The sequence below is a fragment of the Hibiscus syriacus genome, unplaced genomic scaffold (assembly GCF_006381635.1).
Source record: "Hibiscus syriacus cultivar Baekdansim isolate YM2019G1 unplaced genomic scaffold, ASM638163v2 tig00111947_pilon, whole genome shotgun sequence".
Lineage (NCBI taxonomy): Eukaryota > Viridiplantae > Streptophyta > Magnoliopsida > Malvales > Malvaceae > Hibiscus > Hibiscus syriacus.
In genome coordinates this window covers 1,752,469-1,775,742 of record NW_024063219.1, presented here as the reverse complement: position 1 = coordinate 1,775,742, position 23,274 = coordinate 1,752,469, and the positions used below count along the sequence as shown (strand labels likewise).

The 23,274-nt window shown below is 30.2% G+C and overlaps 1 protein-coding gene and 1 pseudogene across 3 annotated transcripts; one reads left to right on the top strand and one right to left on the bottom strand.

Moving 5' to 3' along the window:
* Window positions 1-846: 846 nt before the first annotated feature.
* Window positions 847-23,274, top strand: LOC120173416 (40S ribosomal protein S3a-like). 3 transcript variants are annotated; one of them, XM_039180597.1, is made up of 8 exons: window positions 847-963; window positions 1,044-1,091; window positions 1,213-1,318; window positions 1,965-2,105; window positions 2,177-2,362; window positions 2,484-2,684; window positions 2,776-2,905; window positions 23,252-23,274. In XM_039180597.1, the coding sequence occupies exons 1-7, from the start codon at window positions 953-955 to the stop codon at window positions 2,869-2,871; spliced, it is 789 nt and encodes a 262-aa protein (XP_039036528.1). In that variant the 5' UTR covers window positions 847-952; the 3' UTR covers window positions 2,872-2,905; window positions 23,252-23,274. The 3 variants fall into 3 exon arrangements, with proteins under 3 accessions (XP_039036528.1, XP_039036529.1, XP_039036527.1); XM_039180598.1 differs by lacking the exon at window positions 23,252-23,274 and adding an exon at window positions 2,946-3,017 and having other exon boundaries at window positions 2,776-2,900; XM_039180596.1 differs by lacking the exon at window positions 23,252-23,274 and having other exon boundaries at window positions 2,776-3,021.
* Window positions 10,572-14,335, bottom strand: LOC120173413 (annotated as a pseudogene).

Genomic DNA, 23,274 nt, shown 5'->3' with positions numbered 1-23,274 from the left:
ACGAAGGACAAAAAATGAACTTGTGAGATGGGATTTATTGTGTTGTTTGAATATAGAGACTATGCTTTGAATTTAGCTGAGATATTGTATTCAAATAGGTGCCTACTTTATTACATACACAGCGGAATACACAGGGAGCGTTGATGAGGGGCACATGGAAACTCTTTCCATTTGGTTTTAGGTTTGGTATAATGTGTATGATTTCTCCACATAAAGATGCCACCTAAAATTAATGTTGGGTGATGACTTTACCTATAATCTCACAGATTTGGGATCACGTTTTCAAAGTTTTCTTATGCAGTCTCTTACATTTATATGCCCATGTTATCATTTCCTTGCATCTTTATGAAAATTAATGGTTAAATGATCACAACATACTAAATGGTCTAAATGATAATATTAATTATCATACAGTAACTTTCTATGCATTAATGATAAAAATAAAAATTTACTCAAACATGAATGATTATTTCTCAAGAGTTTCACATTACAAAATTAATCTACGATTGTCTAAGGAAGATATGATAATGAGAGTACCTTATATTACCAGTAATATAATCTTTATGACAGTGGACAAAGCATAAAAAATCTTAAAGTTTATCGAGTCTAATGTAAATTTAAATTATTTAAAAAAAAATCAAAAACTTATTTGATAAACATTTATTAATACAATCTAGGCCCAAAATTGTAAACCCAATAAAGTTTAGGAGTTAGGGTAAGGACTAAGGTAGAAGCTCAAAATTTTGAACTAGGCCCAGTTTTGCACAATATAATTGTAAACCCCAAGTTACATGGGTCTAAATTTTGTTTCAAACCCAACTTCTGCATTCACAAAACCAATCCATCAAAGAGTTGTATATAAACTAGAAAATGTAGATTAGGGTTTAGAGATCTTTCCCAGGTTTACCAGCAGTCTGCTCTCTGTTGTAGCTAACCCATCAGAGCTTCAACCATGGCCGTCGGGTATTCATTTCTTTATCTCCCAGTCTTTATTCAAAGGGGTTTTGCTTATTTTCTTAAATCTCATTTGTGTTGTAATACAGGAAGAACAAGAGAATCTCCAAAGGAAAGAAGGGAGGAAAGAAGAAGGCGTGAGTGTTTATTTCATTTTATTTTTTTAGCTTTGAACATGCTTGGGGTATATTTTAGAAAATGATCTGTTAGTTCTAACGTTGATTTTTTGTTGGGTTTTTTTTTCTTTTTTTACTTTAGAGCTGATCCATTTGCAAAAAAAGATTGGTATGATATCAAGGCTCCATCAGTTTTCACTTCCAGAAATGTTGGGAAGACACTTGTTACCCGTACCCAGGGTACCAAGGTTTGTTCTTTTTTTGTTCAAACATTTCATTTCTTTATCATTGTGAAAAATGGTTTTTTTTTGTATGTTTTATTCCTGTAGAATCAGGGTTTCATTCAGATTACATTGAACATCTAGCTAAGTGCTTATACTCTTCGTTTTACCTTTATAGGAATGATGGTAAAGGAGTTCAATGTTGTTTGTTTTGCTTTGTGTAAAAGTGGTGCATTTCTTTTTTTGAGCTAGCCTTGGTTATATTGAGGTTTTTTGTTTAGTCTTGATGATATATTCTTAATTGAGTGGGAAATTCTTGTGTCTGGTATCATATTTTAATATTCGGGGAGGATGCTACAATTGCTGCTACTAGGAATTCTGGAATCGATTATCTTCGAATGAATTCATTTGTTGAAAAGCTTGAACTTATTGTTTTCTTATTCTTTTTTGGTCTTGCATCCTTAGTCGGCTTCAGTCATTTTGTGTAAATAATTTCATTGTTTCTACTTATGATATGCCATATGGATGTGGGAAAATCCTCATGATATTCATCTTTGCTTGTATATACAGCGTGATGAACTTAGACATGTTTAGTACATTTGCTTAACCGTACAGTTTTACAATTAGATTTCTACAATTTTATATGGTTTGAAGCTTGCTATTTTGTTGACAGATTGCTTCAGAAGGACTCAAGCATCGTGTGTTCGAGATTTCACTTGCTGATCTTCAAGGCGGTGATGAGGATCACGCATACAGAAAGATCCGGTTGAGAGCTGAGGATGTTCAAGGAAAGAATGTTTTGACCAACTTCTGGGTAAGCGTGAATCTCTTTATTCACATCATTACTTCTTTGTTGCTTCTTGTAATGAATTAACAAATTTGCAGGGAATGAATTTTACAACCGACAAACTGAGGTCCTTGGTGCGGAAATGGCAAACGCTGATTGAAGCTCACGTGGATGTGAAGACAACCGATAATTATACTTTGAGAATGTTTAGCATCGGATTCACCAAGAGACGTCCTAACCAAGTTAAAAGGACATGCTATGCACAATCCAGCCAGATTAGACAGGTAATAATACCATGAAACTATGTCCAATGATTGCTCTTTTTACATATGCCTTAGAGATGGTGGAACTTCAATGATTCCAGAGTCGGCCAAATCCCTTGATGATGTTGCTTTTGTTTTTCAGATTCGCCGAAAGATGAGAGAGATAATGACTGCTCAGGCAACATCGTGCGATTTGAAGGGATTAGTGCAGAAGTTCATCCCTGAGATGATTGGAAAAGAAATCGAAAAGGCAACATCGAGCATCTATCCTTTGCAGAATGTGTTCATTCGAAAAGTCAAAATCTTGAAGGCTCCCAAGTTTGATCTGGGGAAGCTGATGGAGGTATGTTCATCTGATTTTGTATATTTTCTATGATAAATATCAAAGCTTTTCCATGAAAATATTCCCATGGGCATGTTTTATTTTCATTCAGGTTCACGGTGATTACTCGGAAGATGTCGGTGTGAAACTAGAGAGGCCGGCCGATGACACCATGGCCGAGCCTACCCCAGAGGTCGTCGGTGCTTGAATCAAGGTTTCATGAATTCATCCTTTTCTTTTTGGTCGTTTTTTAAAGTTATGTTCATCATTTTCCTTTTTGTTGTTTGTTTAAAATATGAGTTGAGTTTGCTTTTGGTTACCCTCTTTTTATTTGATATTTCAAAGTTATTTTGTTAATCTAATAAAATAAATAATTATAAATATCACGTAATTAGTCATCAATTTTTTTCATTTTTTAAAAAAATATTTGATTTTATTTGTATCCATGATTTAATGAAAAAATTTAAAAAAATATTTTTAAATTTTATTTGAAAAATGATTATAGGTGTAGTTATAAAAGCTCTATACATAAATTTATTAATGAGTTGGATTCTGAAATAATATTTTTTCAAATATATAAAATCATTATCGAGTAAACAAACTTCTTAATATAAGATTAGCTATCGAACTAAACTAATTGTTTCTTAAAATAATTTAAGTATATGAATTAATTATTTAAAAATATAAAAAAAATTATATTAATTTGAGTCGAGTATAATAAAGTCTGTTTAAAAGTAATTCTTAATAATTTTAACATTGATTGCTCTTATATGTTTGAACTCAATATCTTAAGAAATAATAAATGTTTTTTACTATTGAGATCGTTTAGTTCATGTCACAAAGACATAACTTTATTTTTATAGTTTATTTATGTTATTTTTATAGTTTATTATCATCAATTATATTCGAAATATAATTGTTAATTTTAAAAGACTGCTCTTTTTTGAACAATTTTAAACGAATATTGAAGATTGGAGATAAATTAAATATAGAAATCTAAAAGTACAAATTAACGAACAAATGTTATTCGCATTGTTTTGCATTATGCTCTAGTTTTTATTTTAAAATAATAATACAAAAATTTTGATAAAAATCGAATTCGTCCCTGTATTAATTTTCAGAAAGAATTTTTATAAATTAAATCGAATAAAAATTTAATAATATGGGATTTTCAGATTGCAAATACTTTGGCCTCAGTTGGAGCTAACAAAAATTTTCTTATTACATTTATAAACATTGGTCCATGGATAATAATACAATGTAGAAACATTAACTAGGGGAATAACGAGGAAGAAGATCCAATGAGAATATTGAATACCCTTTCAACATCTATATTTAATTTTAAGAGAAAATAACTTCAGTGAACGAAAATGTCTAAAAATATACGATTTTAACCAATTTTTTTTGGATTTACGAAAATAACCAACAAATTCGCAACGCGAACTCCAATTTCGCAACGCGATACTCTAAATTCGCAATGTGATTCTCTAAATTCGCAACGCTAATTACCGGTATAGGTAAACACAACTATTCACAACTCAGTTTTCAAATTAGCAACGCGATTCTCCAAATTTGCAATGCTAATTACTGATATAGGTAAACACAATTATTCGTAACTCAGTTTTCAAATTCGCAACGCGAATTTCATTTTCGCAACACGAATTTCGTTTTCGCTACGAGATTTTTTACTAATCAAAATTCTACGTGTGACCACTATATTGAACTAAAAAAATCTTTTAATCATATTGAACTAATTGTGATTAGTTACTTTTAAAATTGATAAAGATCGAATTATTATTTACTCACGATTTTTTCTTTAAGAGGCGAGATTTTACATTTCGCAACACGAATTTGCCAAATTCGTAACTCAGTTTCAAATTGTCGAATTCGGATTTTTTTCCACCGAGTTTACCTATATCGGTAATTTAGTTGCAAAATTGGCTAATTCGCGTTGCGAATTTGAAAACTGAGTTGCAAATAGTTGTGTTTACCTATATCGATAATTAGCGTTGTAAAATTCGCTACGCGAAAACGAAATTCGCGTTGCGAATTTGAAAACTGAGTTGCGAATAATTATGTTTACCTATATCGATAATTAGCATTGCGAATTTGGAGAATCGCGTTGCTAATTTGAAAACTGAGTTGTGAATAGTTGTATTTACCTATACCGGTAATTAGCGTTGCAAAAATGAAAATCGCGTTGCGAATTTAGAGAATTACGTTGCGAATTTTGAGTATCACGTTGCGAATTTAGAAACTGTGTTGTGAAATTAGAGTTTGCGTTGTGAATTTATTGGTTATTTTCGTAAATCCAAAAAAAATTAATTAAAATCGTATATTATTAGACATTTTCGGTTATTGAAGTTATTTTCTCCCGTTGTGTTTTTCATATTTTCCAAAGCGATCCGAGCAGCTTCTCTATCTCTCTCCCGTTGCACTTTCAATTCAACACGCGTCTTTGATTCAGCAGGTTCGATGATCTTTGTTCTTTGTTGTGTCGTGTTCATCGGATGATCATCAGTTTTTGGTGCCTTGATCGTCTGTTGGGCTTTCAAGATAGTGTCTGCAAATCGGCTTTTCAACATCGCAGCAAACCCATCTGCGTTTGAAGTCGAAAACTCAGCGGCGTCCGTTGCATGAGTTCCAAGGTTAGAATCATAACCCGCACTCTCATCCTACCATATACGGACGCAAAATCTTATATTAGAAGTAAATTTATAAAAGTTTAGGAACTAAAACATATTTTAAATAGAAACTGTAAAAAAAATCTAAATCGTAGTGTATCAAAATCTATGCATTCACCAAGGGTTCACAGGTTGAATATTGAATTGAAACAACTATGTACCTACGGTTCTCATATCTTCTTTTTGTACCGTCGAATACTGTGGAGTCGAAGTACTGTGCACCACCACCTTGGGTTTCTTCTTCGACGAACCACCGACTCGATCCACCGCCTCCACTCTGCGGTTGGAATTCTTTAAGTCGGAAGCTTGCGTATCGACAATTGGTTTCATCTTCTGCATGGCAATAACTAGTTTCTAACTTTTTTAAGGAGATAAGTAATCACACAACTATTTAAAAAGAAAAAAAAGGAGAAAACTTTCTCACAAATAAGTTTTAATGATTTTGGATGACAATAAATATTTTTATGTTTATAATAGTTCAAGAAATGCATATAAAATACTAAACCTCTTTGGATTTTAATTTATGATGGTGTAGGAAACTAAGATAATAAATATAACAAGATAACGATTTATTACGAAAAAGTGGGTGAAAAAATATTAAAAAATGAATGTAGATATTTTACTTTATAAAATGATTATTTTAATAAAAAAGAACAAATCCTAATCAATTTGTATTATAGATTTGTAACAATTTTGTGGAATTAAGATAATAAGTATGTGTAGATAATGATATAACCATAGAGGCGAGTGAAAGAAAAAATAATTTAAAAAATATATTTTAAAATAAATTATAATTATTTTATTAATAAAATCCATATTGAAAATCATTTATTTTTTTAACTTTGTTTCTTGAAGACTAAGAAGCCATTCTCTCTAAACGTTTTGTGCATGCAAATTGTTCATATTGTTTGGTCTAAAATATGGATTTGTAGGACTTTTGTTAGCGTTTCAGTTTGTAACACTTTTAATTTACACTATATATATATAGAGTTTCGGTTTTGTATTCACTTTTAATTGTTTTTTTTAATATTATTAGTATGAATGTTTTAAAGGATGATTATATGGGATTCAATTTAAGATTTTAAATTTTTATGATCACCTCGATGGTCAAATATAGCATCCATGACCTTCAGATCTTGTGGGTCAAGTTTAAGATGTTATGGTCGATGTCTCATTTTTACAAAATCTAAAGTTTAATATCAATTGTATATAAATATATTTGAAAATCTAGTATCAAAAAGATCGATTTAATATTATTTAATATCAATTTATAAATTTTATCTTATTTTATATTAGAGTATATCGATAGGTGAAATTCGTTACAGAGTCCTTTGACAAGAAAGTGATAAGCTAATACTATTAAATATATTAATTTTTTAAAGGTATAAAACAATTTGAAAAGCATGCATTAATAATAACTTTAAGGTAATCTTAGAAAAATAACTTAAAGATAACAACAAATATTGATTTTAGAGTTTGACCGAATTTGATTTGACTCAATTAATAATATGATATAAATTAATAAAAAGTAAAAGAAAATAGAAAATCTGCTTTGATTAAAAGTAGGAAACATATATACTTTTAATGTTGATTAATAATAGGAAACTCAACTTCAGTAGATTTTTTTATATATAAATTTACTTTGTAATCAAGAAATTATCTTTATAACTATATACTAGGGACTAGGTTGTCCATAAGGACTTATATTATATGTTTTCTCTCTATATTAGTGAATTTTCTTTTTTTTTTACCCGTAATTTTTTCCGAAAGAATTTTCACATAAAATTTTGATCTCTCTTTATTTTACGATCATTATATATGTTGTTATCTTTTAACAATTGAGTTAATTGATAAAGTGCTGATGTATTTTTAATGATGTCTTGCATTCTGATATGTGAATGAAAAAAAAAAATAACATTGCTTGTTGAGTTTTGTCTCCTGCTTAAGAGTTCGACCTTACTCAAATCTAAATATAATTAAAGTTTATGTGGCGATAACACACCGAAAATCTTAGATAAAGTAACAACAGCAGTAATACTAATAATAACTAGTTCCAGGTTAATAAAAATGATAAATAAAATTTTGTCAGTATCAATAAATAGTTAGTTTAAAATTTAATTAATATTAATAAAAATATATTAAATTTACCTAATATATATATATATATATATATATATATATATGATTTGGGTAGTTGAGCGGCAAGAACAGTATGAACATAGCATATCATGCTTCTTTGGTCCTATTGCCATTGTTTTAAACTCATCTTCTCCTGTCATTGACACCCCAAAGTCCTTTCTCAATTGAAAGAGCAACGGGAGAGAGGTAGAAAAAGCTGCTGAATCAAATATATATGTTGAGTTGAATGAGCAACGATATAGAGGTAGAAAAGCTGCTGAATCAAAGACATGTGTTGAGTTTAAAGAGTGACGGGAGAGAGATAGAAAAGCAACATGGATCGGATCGCATTAGAAAATATGACAAAACTGCAAAATTAAGTTCAATTCCTGCAGTGTTTTTCATACTTTCTAATGCGATTCGAGCAATTTTTCTGTCTCTCTCCCGTCGCACTTTCAACTCAACTCATGTCTTTGATTGAATAGTTTTTCTACCGCTCTCTGGTTGCTCTTTTAACTCGGCACATGTCTTTGATCCAACAATTTCTCTCTCTCTCTGTCTCTCCCGTTGCTCTTTCAATTCAACATGTTGATGATCTTTATCTTTTTTTGTTTCGTGTTCATTGGGTGATCAGTTTCCGGTGCATTCATCCTCTGTTGGGCGTTCAGGATAGTGTCTGCAAATCAGCTTTTCAACATCGCAGCACGACGACCTGTGTTTGAAGTTAAAAATCCTTGTGCACGAACGACATCTTCGTCGTACCATAATACAAAAATATGGTTTTCGGTTGTATCATGAACAGTAATGTATAAGAGATAAACGAAAATAATTTTAATTAATTAATATATCTTCTATATTTATCTAATTGGGATTTTATGAGTTCTGTATAACTAAGTCTTTACTCTTTATGTGATTATGTACAATATAAATCCATCTTGGGTCTCTTCCTCGACAAACCACCAACTCAATCTACCGCCTCCGGTCTGCGATTAGAGCCTATTGAATTCTTTAAATCGGGAGCTTGTGTATGAAAAATTGCATTTATCTTCTGTATGGTGAAGACTAGATTCAAACTTTATGACGAGATAAGTTTGAATGATATGTTGGATGACAATTGATTTCATCATTCGGATTAAAATAAAATGGGTATTTATACATTTATGTCAATATCGATACTATTCCTATCAGTATCTGTACTCACTTATAGTATCAATACCGATTTTAACTTCGATGTTTGAATAATTTTCCTCGACATTGATATCTTACTTTTGATATCGATACCCAATGAATAGTATCTAAACTCAAGATTATTTTTAACAAGATTTTACACCTATTTAATCAGTATTGATATTGCATGAACAATGTCGATACTAAAATAAAAAAATGACTTCCAAGGCTCAAAAATCACCCTCAAATCCCTCTACATACTATCATTAAGGTCAAACATAATTTATAAAGTTTAAGGAGTCTTATAGGTTCATTTAACGAATAAATAACATATATTAAACGACAAATCAAGTATTCAAGCCACAATTCATGCATATCACCCAAATATAGTACAAAAATCATAAACTACAGACAAGACATTGTTTTTATGATAATCATGATATAACATGAGATTAGGAATACATTATTTTACTCATAATCATCAAATTGAGGCCTTGAATCAACTACCTCCAAGCTTCTCTTTGCCTCCAAGTCCAGAGAATTTCCCCTTCTCTTTTGCTAATTATCAAACACGACTAGAAATGGTTTTTAATAATTTAAAATGAGCAAATAAAGGCTAAGATCAATCTTTGAAATCCAAGGGAGGAGAGAGAAGAAGAGTGTTATGAAAAAGATGAAGAGAAAAGAGTGGGTGAAAATGAAATATGTCCCTCTAATATTCACGGTGATATCTCGTACTTCAGCCTTCAAATCCTCAAATAAATTATTTATTCTTCTAGTCCCTCAACCTTTAAAGTTTCATAAAAATCCCTTTTTTCTAGGTCCAATTCTCATCCAAACGAGGCACACTTCGCGTCAAGGGTGCAGTTCAAAGCTATTCCGAGTCAACTCTCATACGTAGTTCATACAAATCATAATTTAATTATAATTCTATTAAAATTATAATTAATTTTTAATAAATTATTAATCTTAAATAAATTCTAATATTTTTTAATATTTACATAATAAAAACAAATTTGCTTATGGTGTATTTTGGTACGTCGTTTTAGTGGTACGTTGTGGTATGTGACGTACGCTGTAGAATTTTTCCTTATGAATATTATTATTTGTAGTACGTCGTTAGTATTTCGGTTTATAATATTAAAAAAAATATTATAATAATTTTTTTGGTCCTCCTTAGTTTTAATATATTCATTTTGGTTCTAATTTTTATGGTTAAATTATATTTTGGCATCATTAGTTTTTAGTTTTAACAACTTAATCCATGAATTATCTTTTGACGATTCTCACCTTTAATTAAAGTTTTTTTTAGGAGTCGAATTGTATAAGAACATTGTTTCATTGATGATATTACAATGTAGAAACATTCATCGGGCAAATATGATTTTTATTTATATAATCATAAAGTCATGGCCAACATAGAAATTAAACTCTCTGAACCTAAATGGAGAAAAAGAGTACAATCTACTCGGCAATACTGAAAATAAAAATTCCAAGGTCCACACCAAGATACAATACATTACCCTTACTAACTACCCACCGATCCGATGGATTAACGAAGAAGAAGATCCTATGAGAATATTGAATTCCCTTTCAGCATCTAAATTAATTCCAATCCCCGCTGTGTTTTTCATATTCTCCAATGCGATACGACCAGCTTGTCCATCTCTCTCCCGTTGTTTTTTCAATTCAACACGCGCCTGCATTAATTTGTTTTTTTAAAAGTATAAAGACCTTGCATACCCTTTTGCCGTAACAAAATATTTCAGAACCCTTTCCCTTATGACGACGATGACTATGATGGTGATAATAATGATGATAAAAGCTAGAGAAGTTGAGAACAGTAATGAAATTTACAATATGGAGCTTGGAAATTAAAGTGAAGATACAAAGATACCATATTTACAAGAAAAGTTTAACATTATGGAAGCGAGATAACAGGTTTATTACACAGATACAGCCTAAAAGAAAACATGACAGATTTTAAAGAATTTTCATCTTTAATTTTATGGAAACTGGAAGGTTTCCATTTTAATGCTTAGGAGTAAGAGAAGGAAATGAGGGTATTGACTGCAATATCAACTTCCGGCCACTCCGACCACCACCAAGGGTTGACCCTAACTCATATTGTGGAGGAGAGATCCTCTTACTGTTGGGGGATGACGTTTTAATGCCGGTTCCCGGAGAAGAATTGCCTCGTAGAATCTCGAGTGTTTCATCTTCTGCAACGGATTGGAAATGCTTTTCGATAATGTTTGGTGGTTGGATAATATTAGGCTTTCCATATATGTGCCCGGTATACAGTGCGGAAGATGATCCAATGGCGATAAAGGACCGTGGCGGTTTACCCTTAGATGAAAATGGCAGTTGAACCAAAGGTCTGTGGAGAAAAACAATATTTTACTTTATAGCAAAAATATATTGATTTTATCATGGAAAAACTTCAAACAGTTCAAGAATGAAACCTGCAAAGCTGTAATGGAGTTGTTGGGAGAGCAGCTGGATTTGCTCTTCGTTATTCAAGATGTCTGTTTCTTCGAATTTTTTGTTAGCTGCATTCTTCTCCGAAGGATCTGTTTCTTCTCCGGGATCTCCTTCGGCTTCCAAAATAGCAGATCCTGTGTTTCGAAGCAATCAAGTGAATAAGAACTTGAATAATATAGACCGGTCAAGAACAAAACACCAAATAGACTCTTACCTTCTTTCCGACCAAATGCATTCTTACAGCCTTCGCATCTGCAGTTGATGGAACATCCGACACCACCCTTTAAGACAAGAAAACGGCTTCTAAATCAGTTTATGTAGAACAACATCAACAGAGGGTTTTTTTTCTGAGAAGGAAAACCTGAAAGCATTCACAATATTTCTTCAGGCAATTTGATTTCTTGCAGTTGCATCCTCGTTTATGTCGAGCTGAAGCCGGTGTTGTGATCAAGTCATCCTGCGAGAATAAATGGCAGTTAGGCTATGTAACAATTTGCAATTGACCAATTAGATAGAGAGTCGTGGAGTTATTCCGTACTCCAACTTCGGGTATCGGATCAGAGGTTCTGATCACTTTGGGAGCAAATGCAAGTGGGTTTCGAGACTCGATCTGCTTGCGAGTTGCAAGTACAGTATCTTCATGGATAGGCTTATTAAAGCAGTCTTGACAAGAACAAGGCTCGATGCAGTATACACCAGCAGCAAAGCATTCGCAGTAGCTGAGAAAAAAGGTTTCGATATCCAATGAGCACATAAACAAAAAATCATAACACCCTAGCAGACCACGGTGGTAAGCAGGAATATAAAGCATGTCCTGTAATTTAAAGAAAAACTAGAAGAACTTACAGTTTCAGACACTTCGATTTCTTGCAATTGCATCTTTTACAGGCCTCACTCTCTCCGGCTTGTTCCAATCTCCGCCTGAAAACCCATAACACAATGATGAAGAAACAAACGTTAAGAAATGTCCATCAGTAATAACCAATAAACCAATCAACAACACTGTCAAGTTATCATACCTCTTCTTTTTTGGACTATTTTGATTGAACTCTTCATTAACTAAATAGGCAGATGCCTGAGAAGCATCTTCTGCAAGTTGAACCCCATTTTCGACATCATTGGTTTCTCTTTTGGTCGAGACAGAAGCCAGTAAAGATTCATGTGCAGTTTCGTTATCTGCTGTGGGTGAATTGGATGTAGTGGTGCAAGGGAGAATTAGCTTTTGTGTCCCAGATGATGAAGTTTCAAGCTTCGAATTATTGTTATCCCTCGAGGCTATTGCTAGAGCATTTAGGTGCAAACCAATTCCGGGTACAATGCACCTTGAGGAATCACAGCCAGCCTTACTGGGCTTCAATTTGTTATCGACAGAAGAGTTGGTATTTGAACCGCCATCTAAGTTCTTCCTTCGAGCTGCCAGCATCTCAAAGTCTAAACAGCGCCGTCTGAACCCGCGATGCAAATTAGAACCAGGCTGTGCACAAACAGATAAAAGCATCATCAGTAAAAGCAAATCAAGAGAGATGACTTTCATGATAATTTTCTTGAGAGAATTAAGTTGCATAAACAAACAAAGGAACCCATGTAGTAGTGGACTAGTGCAGATGTAAGTCTGTCTACATTGCTATTACTGTAACAAAACATGAGAAGAAGAAAACTTGTCATACCGAAACTAGTAAAAGAACAAACATGTTTAGAGTTTTCTACTTTTCTGCAACTCTTTCAAATATACATCATCTTTTACCTCAATAGAATATGGGGCGGACATGCGATTTTCCACATGATCAGTCAGACTGCCGGGCACGATGTTTGTCACATTATTATCCTCAAAACTTTCATTCACACTATTAATTTCGCTGAGCCCAGTGATTCCTTCAGTTTGATCTTTATAATCACTGATATCATCTTGTGGGAACTGCGAAATAAGAGTAGAACAAATTGTACTACCAGGGTCCAATGATTTCAGAATTACACCCCTAAATGCCTCAGAGTCGTTGGGGGAACTAAAAATCAATAGGTCAGCTGTCTCAGAAATCAAACTCTCCCACTCAGATCCAATCGTTTCCTTTTTTCGCTCGATCTGGAAAGTGGCAGCTACTTCCACGCCATCAGATAAACCTTTTTGAGAGGCCTCTTGAACGAACGGAACAATCGCGAGAGATGTGCAGGTTGGTTGAGAGACACAATTCATCTCGATTACACAAGGTGTTGGAGCACAGTCAGGGCTACCACAATCATATTTTAACGTCTGTGGCAGCTCGATTGCAATCCTTGATGGTTCATTAGGCAGCTCAAAAGAAACCTCACCCAGGGAAACTGCTGGATCGAAATTCTCATGTACATCCACACCGGCATCCTCCACCGGACTAACTTTAGTCCCATCAGCAGAAGACAACTCGGGTTTTGATGGATCTGTAGAGCTAAGCCAACAAGCAAATAAAAAAGAGATTATAAAGCATGAAACTAAACAAAATCAAGGATGTATAATACTAGTTCATTACCATTTCAGGAACCTAGATTCCTTGTGAGAGCTGACATGGGGCGAAGTGAAAATAGAGGGCAGTGATGCGAAACTAAGCGGGTTGAATGTCTGTGTAACATGCACGGATTTGACAGGCTTGATGGGGGAGAGACTGTTGATATAGTTAAAGACCGGAGAATCCTGGGAAAATCACAATGTTAAAAGGCCAAAAATTTCCCTTAAAGCATCTTTTGATCCAAATCAAATGTTTATCCAACATCCAAAAGACTAAAAATTTTGCAACAAAGATGAATTCAAAAGCAGGGGAAGTGAAACATCTATGCTGTAACCCCTATCAAATGAACACCACAACCAGAAAAACCCAGAAATCAGAAGGCAAAACAAGTTTCAGAAGAAAAAAGTTGAATTCTACCCAGAGATCTAATTCCCATAAAAGTAAACAAATTCACACTCCAGAGAGAGTAAGAACTAAAAGAATGGACTTTTATGAAACAAAACCCAGAAAAGATGAAGATCAACTCTCTCACAGAGACCAAAAAAACAAGCACATGCAGTGCATAAGAAAACGACCAAAAATCAAAACTACAGAAAGGGTTTCCCCCAAAAAAAGAATGATCAAATAGTTGAAGAAAATTAGTACCTCAAACTTAGAGAGTGAAGAGCTGATCTGGGTCTTTTCTGGGGTATTCATCTTTTCCAGAGGAAGAAAGAAACTCGTCACTCTCTCTCTCTGTACTGTTGAAAATTTTCCCTCCCTTGACTCTGTCAATTTGCTTTAACTTCCAAGATAGCAAACATAGAGTAATGAGAGAGAAGAAGCAACGGAACAAAGAAGAAGGGGGAAAGGCGGGAGAGGGATTTTCTCGTGGATAGAGACAGTGATTTTGGAATATAACAAAAACAAAGGAGAACAAAAAAAGGTCCAAAAATTAGATTTGTCCAGATTTAGAATTTACAGGGCAAAGCGAGAGAGAGGGGCAAAGAGAGGCCCACTTTGTCCACAATTGTCCTAACAATTCCATTGCTAAACACACTGAGATTTTTCACTTTAACACCATAAAGTAAAAAGAAGATGCTACAGTGGTTTCATCTTCCTTCCTTCCACACTTCCTTCTTTTTAGACTTTCACTGGATTTTCTAATATTTATAACCTTTCTCTTTACTCTTTCCATTTCTTAACGTATATTCTATTTCTATTTGTTTTGGAGGGAAAACGAATGATAAAATAAAATATGAACTTTATCAGTGAAATGGAAAAAATTAGGTTTTGATTTAATACGTAAGGTTAAAGTATTATAAATTTGAGATTTTAATGTTAGAAATTTTATTATAATTTAAGTTTTATATGTTGCTAATTTTATTTTATTCTAAATTAATATATTATTCCAATTATTAATTTTGAGATTATATATTAGAATAATATTTATTTTATATTTATTTTAATTAAATGACACTTGAGTAATTTTATTTAAGAAAATGACATCATCAATGATCAAGATGAAATAAATAGGAATAATGAAAAAACAAATATACAACTTTAAAAAAAAAAAAAAAAAGAATAACGCATATATTATGTATCAAATATACATATTTACAGCACATGCATAAATATTATCTCCAAACACTCAATAAATTTATGTTTAGAATATTATAATTAAAGACTTAAAAAAACTTGTATATAAACAATATAAAATTTGAGAATTTCATGATAAAAACTTATTGATTTTTAACTATTAAAAATAAATTTTAAACTTAATCAGACTGTATATTAGTTTCACAGTCAAGGATAATTATTGAACGGGAGAATTACAAAAGTTAGTGTCTTAACTCTAGAACTATGGTTTCAAGAATAGGATAATTACCGATGAGATTAATAGATTTCTTGTGGATTTCACTACTTACCGATGAGATTAATGGATTTCTTATCGATTTCACTAACATATATTTATTATGAGTTTCTCGTGAATTTTGTCAACAAATATTTTCTTTACAATTTTTATTAATTTCAATAAATAGTAAAAGAGAAAACATTACACCATGAATTAATTTTAGATATTTTAGGGGTATTTTTTTCCCTCGGACCTAGTCAAATATAGTAGTACATTGCTAACTTTGACGGTACTTTCTTTTTCCCCTTTTGATTTCATTGAGAGTTTTGTCAATCAATATTTCTTTTAATTTTTTAATTGATAATTAATAAATTATTAATTTGATATGTTAAATTATCATTTTCTGATAAATTAAAATTATTAGCGTAAAATCGTAAATATCATAATTTTATATAAAATAATTTTGGTTAAAAAATGAAAACATTAAGTACCGTATCTGATAATTATCTAAACCTTAAAGTCACGACAACTAGAAAGATAAACTATCAATTATGCGTATCATGTTTTGTAATTTCTATATATATTAATAGTGTAAACATTAATACCAAAAAATTGTTAATTGTATTGAATTTTTTTCTAGTAAGAAAAAAATAAAGGTATTATCACAACAATTATATTAATCTTAAACACGATAGTTAATTAATTGTATTAAAATCTTAAACATTGATACAATATCTATGTTAAACGTATCATGGCAATTATTTCTTATCGTACTCATACGTATATATTAATTAACCAATAATTACAATATATTATGTTTTATTATTACTAAATAATACTTCATAGTAATAATAAATAAATAAAAATTGTAATTGTTCACATAAAAACATAATTTTCCAACTTTTTCTTGAATAGTATTTTTATAATTTTGGTTGGAGTAATTTACTTTGTATACCCCACATTTAACGGGAGGGGACCATTACCTTTGTGTCCAACAATGTCGACACGCATATATTATCCCAATATGTATATATATAATGATTTTTTTTATGGAACTTATAAATATAGTATTGGTTTTATAAAAATAATTATATTATTTATAAGAAAAATATTTTTTAAGAAAATATAGGAGCACAGTCCTTACATTACGAAGCATGTCATCCAACTTATTTCGCGTGATTTTTAACTAAAATAATTTTGTTACCGTAATATTTTGGTATAAAAATTTCAATCTAGAATTTGTATTTTTAAAAGTTGTAATTTCTTACTATTAACTTATTCAATTTCATAACAAACACTAAAATATTGAGAATTGAATAATGAGAAAATTGTTTAACTAAAATAATTTTGTATTAATTGGAATGAGACAAAGAATGATTGATAAATTCACAAAATCAATGAGTTCTTAATTGTGATCACCTATAAAATTAATTACATCTGATTAAATTGTAACCTAAAGAAATAATTAGCATGAAATTAATGTGCCATTATGGTACCATTAAATTAAAATATACATTTAAAGTGTGTTTAATTTCGGTTGTTTTGGGAGTTAGGAAAAGCTATTCCGAGCCCAAAAATTTAATTTAAAAAACTCGAATATGAAAAATATAAATCTAAAATTTTTGATTTGAAACCCCTCGTTTAAATATTTTCTTCCTAAAATTGAAAATACATGTTACGAGTTTATCAAATCACAAGTAGAATGATAAATTATTTATTTTAAGTCTTCAATTAAGATCAATTCAACTAATGTAAGATTCTTCGAGGTCTCGGGTTCGAGCATGACGTCTGATGGGGTGTATGAGCGTTCATTATCGAATGATTTAGAGTCTTCTAAACATATACTATCTTATATTCACCTTAAATCAATTAAAAAAAAATTATGTAAGATGCGTGAACAAGTCCATCACATGTAAACAAAGGTACAGGGTTAGAATAGATTGTCAATAAACTCGAACTAGTAGGAAAACAAGAATGAGAAAATTATAGACAAACTTTATTGAAAAGATTGTTCAATTTATTCATATAAGAGTTAATTGCATCACACATTTTTAAATTGATCCTTAAACTTTGAGTATTTCAAATTTACCTCAAAATTATGACTTTCATTATAAATTAATCCCCAAAATTTTGAAAATTCCAAATTCATACTCAAACTACGATCCTCGTTCTAACTCGGCACTAAAATTTTTAACATTTCAATAACTCCGAAAATTATGCAAAAGTTTGAAGACTAATATAAAATGAGAATCATAGTTTGGGATAAATTTATAATGTTTAAAATTTTAAATACTAATTTAAAATGAGAGTCTTGGTTTAGAGAGGTATTGTGCAATTAATTCTTCATGTAATATATATTTTATAATCGAAAAAAATGTTATTGGCGCGAGGAAATTGATTATGGTAAAATTATGGTATGTCACGAAGTGGAATGAAAAGTTAGTAATGCGGGTATTAAATTGACACCGTTTACTTAGAGAGAACATGGCTTCCCCGTGAGTCCATAATGAAGAAAAGATATATAATTATTTAGTTATTTTATTACTAAAGTTTTACCCTTTTGAAACCAAAATATAAATAATATGTTAATGGAATCCAAAATCAAATTTTAATGTAATTTTCTTTTTAAAAAATAATTTAGTATTATATTAACTTTTTATATATAAAAAAATGACCATGTGAATTATTGGGTTAAATCTCGGATTCGTCCTTTGATATTTGTATTGATACTAATGTGGCATATGATCCAAAGAGGCAAAGACATAATGGTGAAAACGAAGGCAAATAGCAAACAAAGCAATTTGGCGCCCAAAATTTTGGAAAATGGTTGGTATATGTTATTCGTTGGGGGGTAGGGTTTCGACCCACCACAATCCACGTGGCCACAATTCACCATAAATGTCAAATATGGTACTATTGGCTAGATACCTTTTTGAGAACCATAGAAAATAAAGGGTAAAATACATAAACAGTCCATCGATCATAGGATATTACTTTATTGAGTCTCCTGACTATTAAAAATTATAAAATGATCTCCCGACTATAGGGCTTTATTTTGTTAAGTTCCCCGACTATTAAAAGTTTCAAATTTGTCTCCCGACTATTCATATGTTCCAAACTCATCATTTTTTTTATAAAAAAATGACGACAACCTGAGTTTGATTTTAACTTGTTGATTGGGATATGATAGTTGTTTGAGGTTTTATGATCAAATTTTATCAAATCACAGTCAGTAGGTTAATATCTAGCTCAGACTATTGTCAAATTTTTAATAGAAAATGACGAGTTTGAAATATATGAATAGTCAAGTGACCATTTTGTAACTTCTAATAGTCATGGGACTCAACAAAGTAATACCCTATAATCAAGGGATCATTTTATAACTTTTAATAGTTGAGGACTTAACAAAACAATGTCCTTATGTCGAGAACCATTTATGTACATTATCCTAAAATAAATATCAAATTGTTTAAGTGTGATCGAATGATAAATAGTTTGATGTTTTTAAAATAAATGTTAAGTCAGAAACGGAATCTGTAATCTATTTTAGGGAGTAAAGTACAATTTTTCCATTGTATTAATAATATCGGAAATTATAAAGGAAATAAATAAAAAAAATTCCTATTTGTGAGGGAGGGAGGATAAGGTGAGCAAAACTCGTTTCGACTCGAAAAATCGATTTTTTGGATTTGATTCGACTCAAAACTCTCAACTCGAATTAATTTCAAGTTGTAATTTCGTAAATACGACTAAATTCAAAAAAATATTTTTTCGACTTGTCTCGACTCGAGAAAACTATACTCGAATTGACTTCGAGTTGTAATCTCATAAATTCGACTCGAAAAGATTTCAAGATCAAATCAAGTTGTAAAATACAACTCGAATAACTCAAAAATTTTAGTAAATAATGGATTGATTTTTAAGTTTGAGTCGAGTCCCTCGAATCTATATGATATATGTATGTCACATATGAGAAAAATATGAAAATATATATATATATGTATTGTATACGGTTATAAAAAATATTTAAATTTGAGTCAAATAAAAGCATAATATTATAAATATTTATAATTAAATTTAAACTGATACACGAAAATTTAACTATACTCGAAAAAATTTGAAGTTAACTTCGAATTATAAAGTAAGAATTGTCAACTCGAATAACCCAATATTTTTTTACTTAATTCGACTCAGTCGAACACTTACCCCTAAGGAAGGGGGTAAATTTGTTATATGTTCCCTGAAACCACCCTTTCTCGAGTTTGAATATGATAAAATGAAAATAAAATAGCATTAAACAAGTTTTGTATAAATACATCAAAATAAGTATCATAACTGGAATCAAATATATATAAAGCTTAATCAAACTATAAAATTGAAATATATAGAATGAAACATTACAAGTGTACTAATTACCGGTTGATTTAACATAATGAAACTTTAGACGTTACCAGTAAGATTTGAGTTAAGAGGATTAACTCGTAACATATTTTTATAATATTCAATTTAAATTAATCAATTAACAAATTAAATATAGATCGTTATATAAAAATAATAATAAGTTGAGTCATGACAAGGAGCTCCATTATCAATAACAAACCTTAATTTCCACGTCATGGTACTTTATAATTTACATGGATTTTGCTATTGGTGAAGCATTATTTTTTTTTAACATACTAGAAGTCATCAAAATAACCATTAGCCATTGTGTTCATATACAAATACCATTATAAATAACAATTTAATTAATCCCAACCTGTAATTTTAAACATTATTCACCAAAATCATATATTTTTAATATAATACAAAAGAAAACACATATTAAAAATCTGAAATTAAATGTATTTAATTTCTAAAAATTATTATATCAATCAATTAAATTAGGGATGGATTGAGGGAGAAGGTGGGGCAGTTGTCCTTCTGAAAATTTAAAATTATCATATATTTTAAATTTTTTTATATATTTTCTATTGAAAATCTGATTTTTGCCTCTTTAATTTTTATAAGTTCACCATTTATTAAAATTTTAGAAATTCGTCCGTAACATAAAATTATACATCCATCCCAAATCAAACCAAATTCATGGAGTCTAGTATTTGTTTACTATGAAACATCAACCACTACACATTTTAAGGTTGGTTGAGCATTCACATCTTCGTCAATTTATATTTCACAATATCATTATTTTAGGATTTAGGGTTTAGCATCAAATAATTAACTTGTCATGATAATTAATATATGTATGGTTTTGATCCACCATTTTAAGTGATCGAACTATTTTAAATATACTTTTAATTGTAATTACAAACAATACCTTCGAATAATCCTTTTCAGAATCAATCATGCAAATACATGAGTAGACTAATAGTCAAAATATAGTCCGACTAAAATTTAAGATTGAATGTACATATGATAAAAATTAAGTCAGCATAAATTTAAATAAAATATCCGTATTTAATTTATATATAATAAAATTCAAATTTAAATTTCACACTCTTCTTCAAAATTACTATTAAGTCCAGATTTCATCTACAATGATGCACCAAAAGAGGTTAAAGTTAAAGTTTGGCAAAAGAATCCTATTTCTCATTTTCATCAAAGTCAACCTTTTTTGGGTACTTTTCCAAAGCTTTTGTAGAGACATTAGTGGACTAGAATGACCTGGGGATGAGGGAAGGGGTGACCTTCACAAGGGTACTTAACCCTAACACTGGGGATATATTTTTTTAAAAAATATTTTATTACAAATAATAAGTTAATTAAATTTAAAGTCAGATCTAAAATTACAGCAATAATGATAATTCCTTCCCAATTCACCCAGAATTCCTTGCTATCAAACTTCATGCCAAAATCATTGTGTCGACTTCGCCATGCCTGCTTTTAGCACGTGCCACATCAACAACCGAGACAATATATCACTAATTTTTAGAAAATAAATAAATAAATGGTAACTTGTACTAATTATAACATTTTATCTTATTTTTAAGTTTTAAATAATACTAGATTTTGCCATACGAATGAAAAAACAATATATATATATATATATATATTAAAAATATTCAACTTATAAGTAAAGGATTTGTAAATGAATTTATTAATTTCATGTTTAATTTTGTATAGGTATTTTTAGTTATTTTATTAAAGATTATATAAAAATATAAAAATAAAAAACATCGTAATAACAATAATAGTTATTATTTAAAGGAAAAATATAATAATATTTTTAATTGACTTCACATTCAATTAACTTGTGATATTAATTCAATCAAAAAATTTAAAATAAATTTAAATATTTTAAATAGTTATATATTGACACATCCATTTTCCCCATAGATTAAACAATAATGATTATAGATGGACTGCTAAAGAGATTATATACAAATTGTATTATACACCAGTTTAATGTTTAATTATGTGATTTTTAGTCGGTTTCTATAAAGTATAAGAAGAAAAAATATACCATTGTGATGTATTAATTTTCTTTCGATTTGGGAAGTGAATTTAAGCTAATGATTTAAATAGGTTTATTTCTATAATACAAAATTTTTTATATATCTCTTCAAACAAATGGTTAGATGTGGAACAGTAGAAAACCAAACAATAAAATTTGATAGTGGTCAAGAGTAGACGACATATTCGTCCGTGGGTCAATCACCATGTTGGGTTCTCTTGAAATCCAAAGAAACTCTATAAACCATGTTTGATTTCGAATAACATATATGATTTTGCCCAAAGGGAGATGGTCTGTGCTCGGGACAAAGACTAACTTCATGACTTCCGTACAGTCTGATTGCACTTAGAGCCATTCAATATCTTGGGTTCATATCACTTGAAGACCAATGTAGAGACTCGACAACTCAACTTGAAGAGTTGTGATGACACTGATAACTTTCTGAAATCTAACAATTCAACCATCATCACTAGAGTGAAACACATCTCCAATAAAATCAAGATCAGTCGTCAATGACACCAATAAATTAACTCAATTAAGGATATTATAAATAATATAAACAACTCTTTTAAATACTACTTCCGTTTAAAAATCTCACTTTTATTTAAAAATGTAATTTATTTTAAAATAATATATTCCACATATTTTTGGTAAGTAAAATTAAATATAATATAAAATTAAACTAAAAAAGCATATAATTATAAATATATTTATATCTTTTACTCTTTTTGAATTTAAACTAAACAAAAGTAACTTTAAGTAAATTAAAATTATTTTTTGTTTACAAAAATTCAATCAACATATTATACATAAATTGATTATTTTTTTACGTAAACGATGAATATGATTATACTATTATATAATATATTATAAAATATATAAAATAAACAATTTCTAGTCCTTATGCATATGTATCTTTGAAACCTAGAAATAAGCAAAAGTGTTGGAAGTCTATCTCTGAATGTCAGACTGTGTGTTCATTGAATAATTAAAGACTTTAATTAGCTGACTAAATTACTTAGGATTAAATTAAAAATTAATTAATCAGTGGATTCTTTTGCTGTAGGAAAGTGAAAATAGGAAAAGTCAGCAGTTAATTCCTTCTGAAAATGATCCATGCCATGTCTGGACGAATTATTTCTTACAGGTTATTGTTAGATCCTATTTGTTTGGTGGGTTAATGTTATGAACACTTGATTTTTTTTTTCTGGGTTTTTGGGAACTATCTTTTTATGCTTTTTAGGGTTTATTTTGTTATGTGTTAAGGTGATTTTTTTTATGTTATTTTGTTTGTTGATTTTTCCCATTTGACAAGCACACAAGGCCACTCCTTTTTTTCATTGGGAAACAGTTCATCAATTCCATGTCATAAGTGTTGATGGATAACATGAGTGTG

Coding starts and splice junctions, on each gene's coding strand:
- LOC120173416 (XM_039180597.1), top strand. Junction 2,106..2,176: donor ATGTTTTGACCAACTTCTGG/GTAAGCGTGAAT, acceptor ACAAATTTGCAG/GGAATGAATTTTACAACCGA. Junction 2,363..2,483: donor AATCCAGCCAGATTAGACAG/GTAATAATACCA, acceptor TTTGTTTTTCAG/ATTCGCCGAAAGATGAGAGA.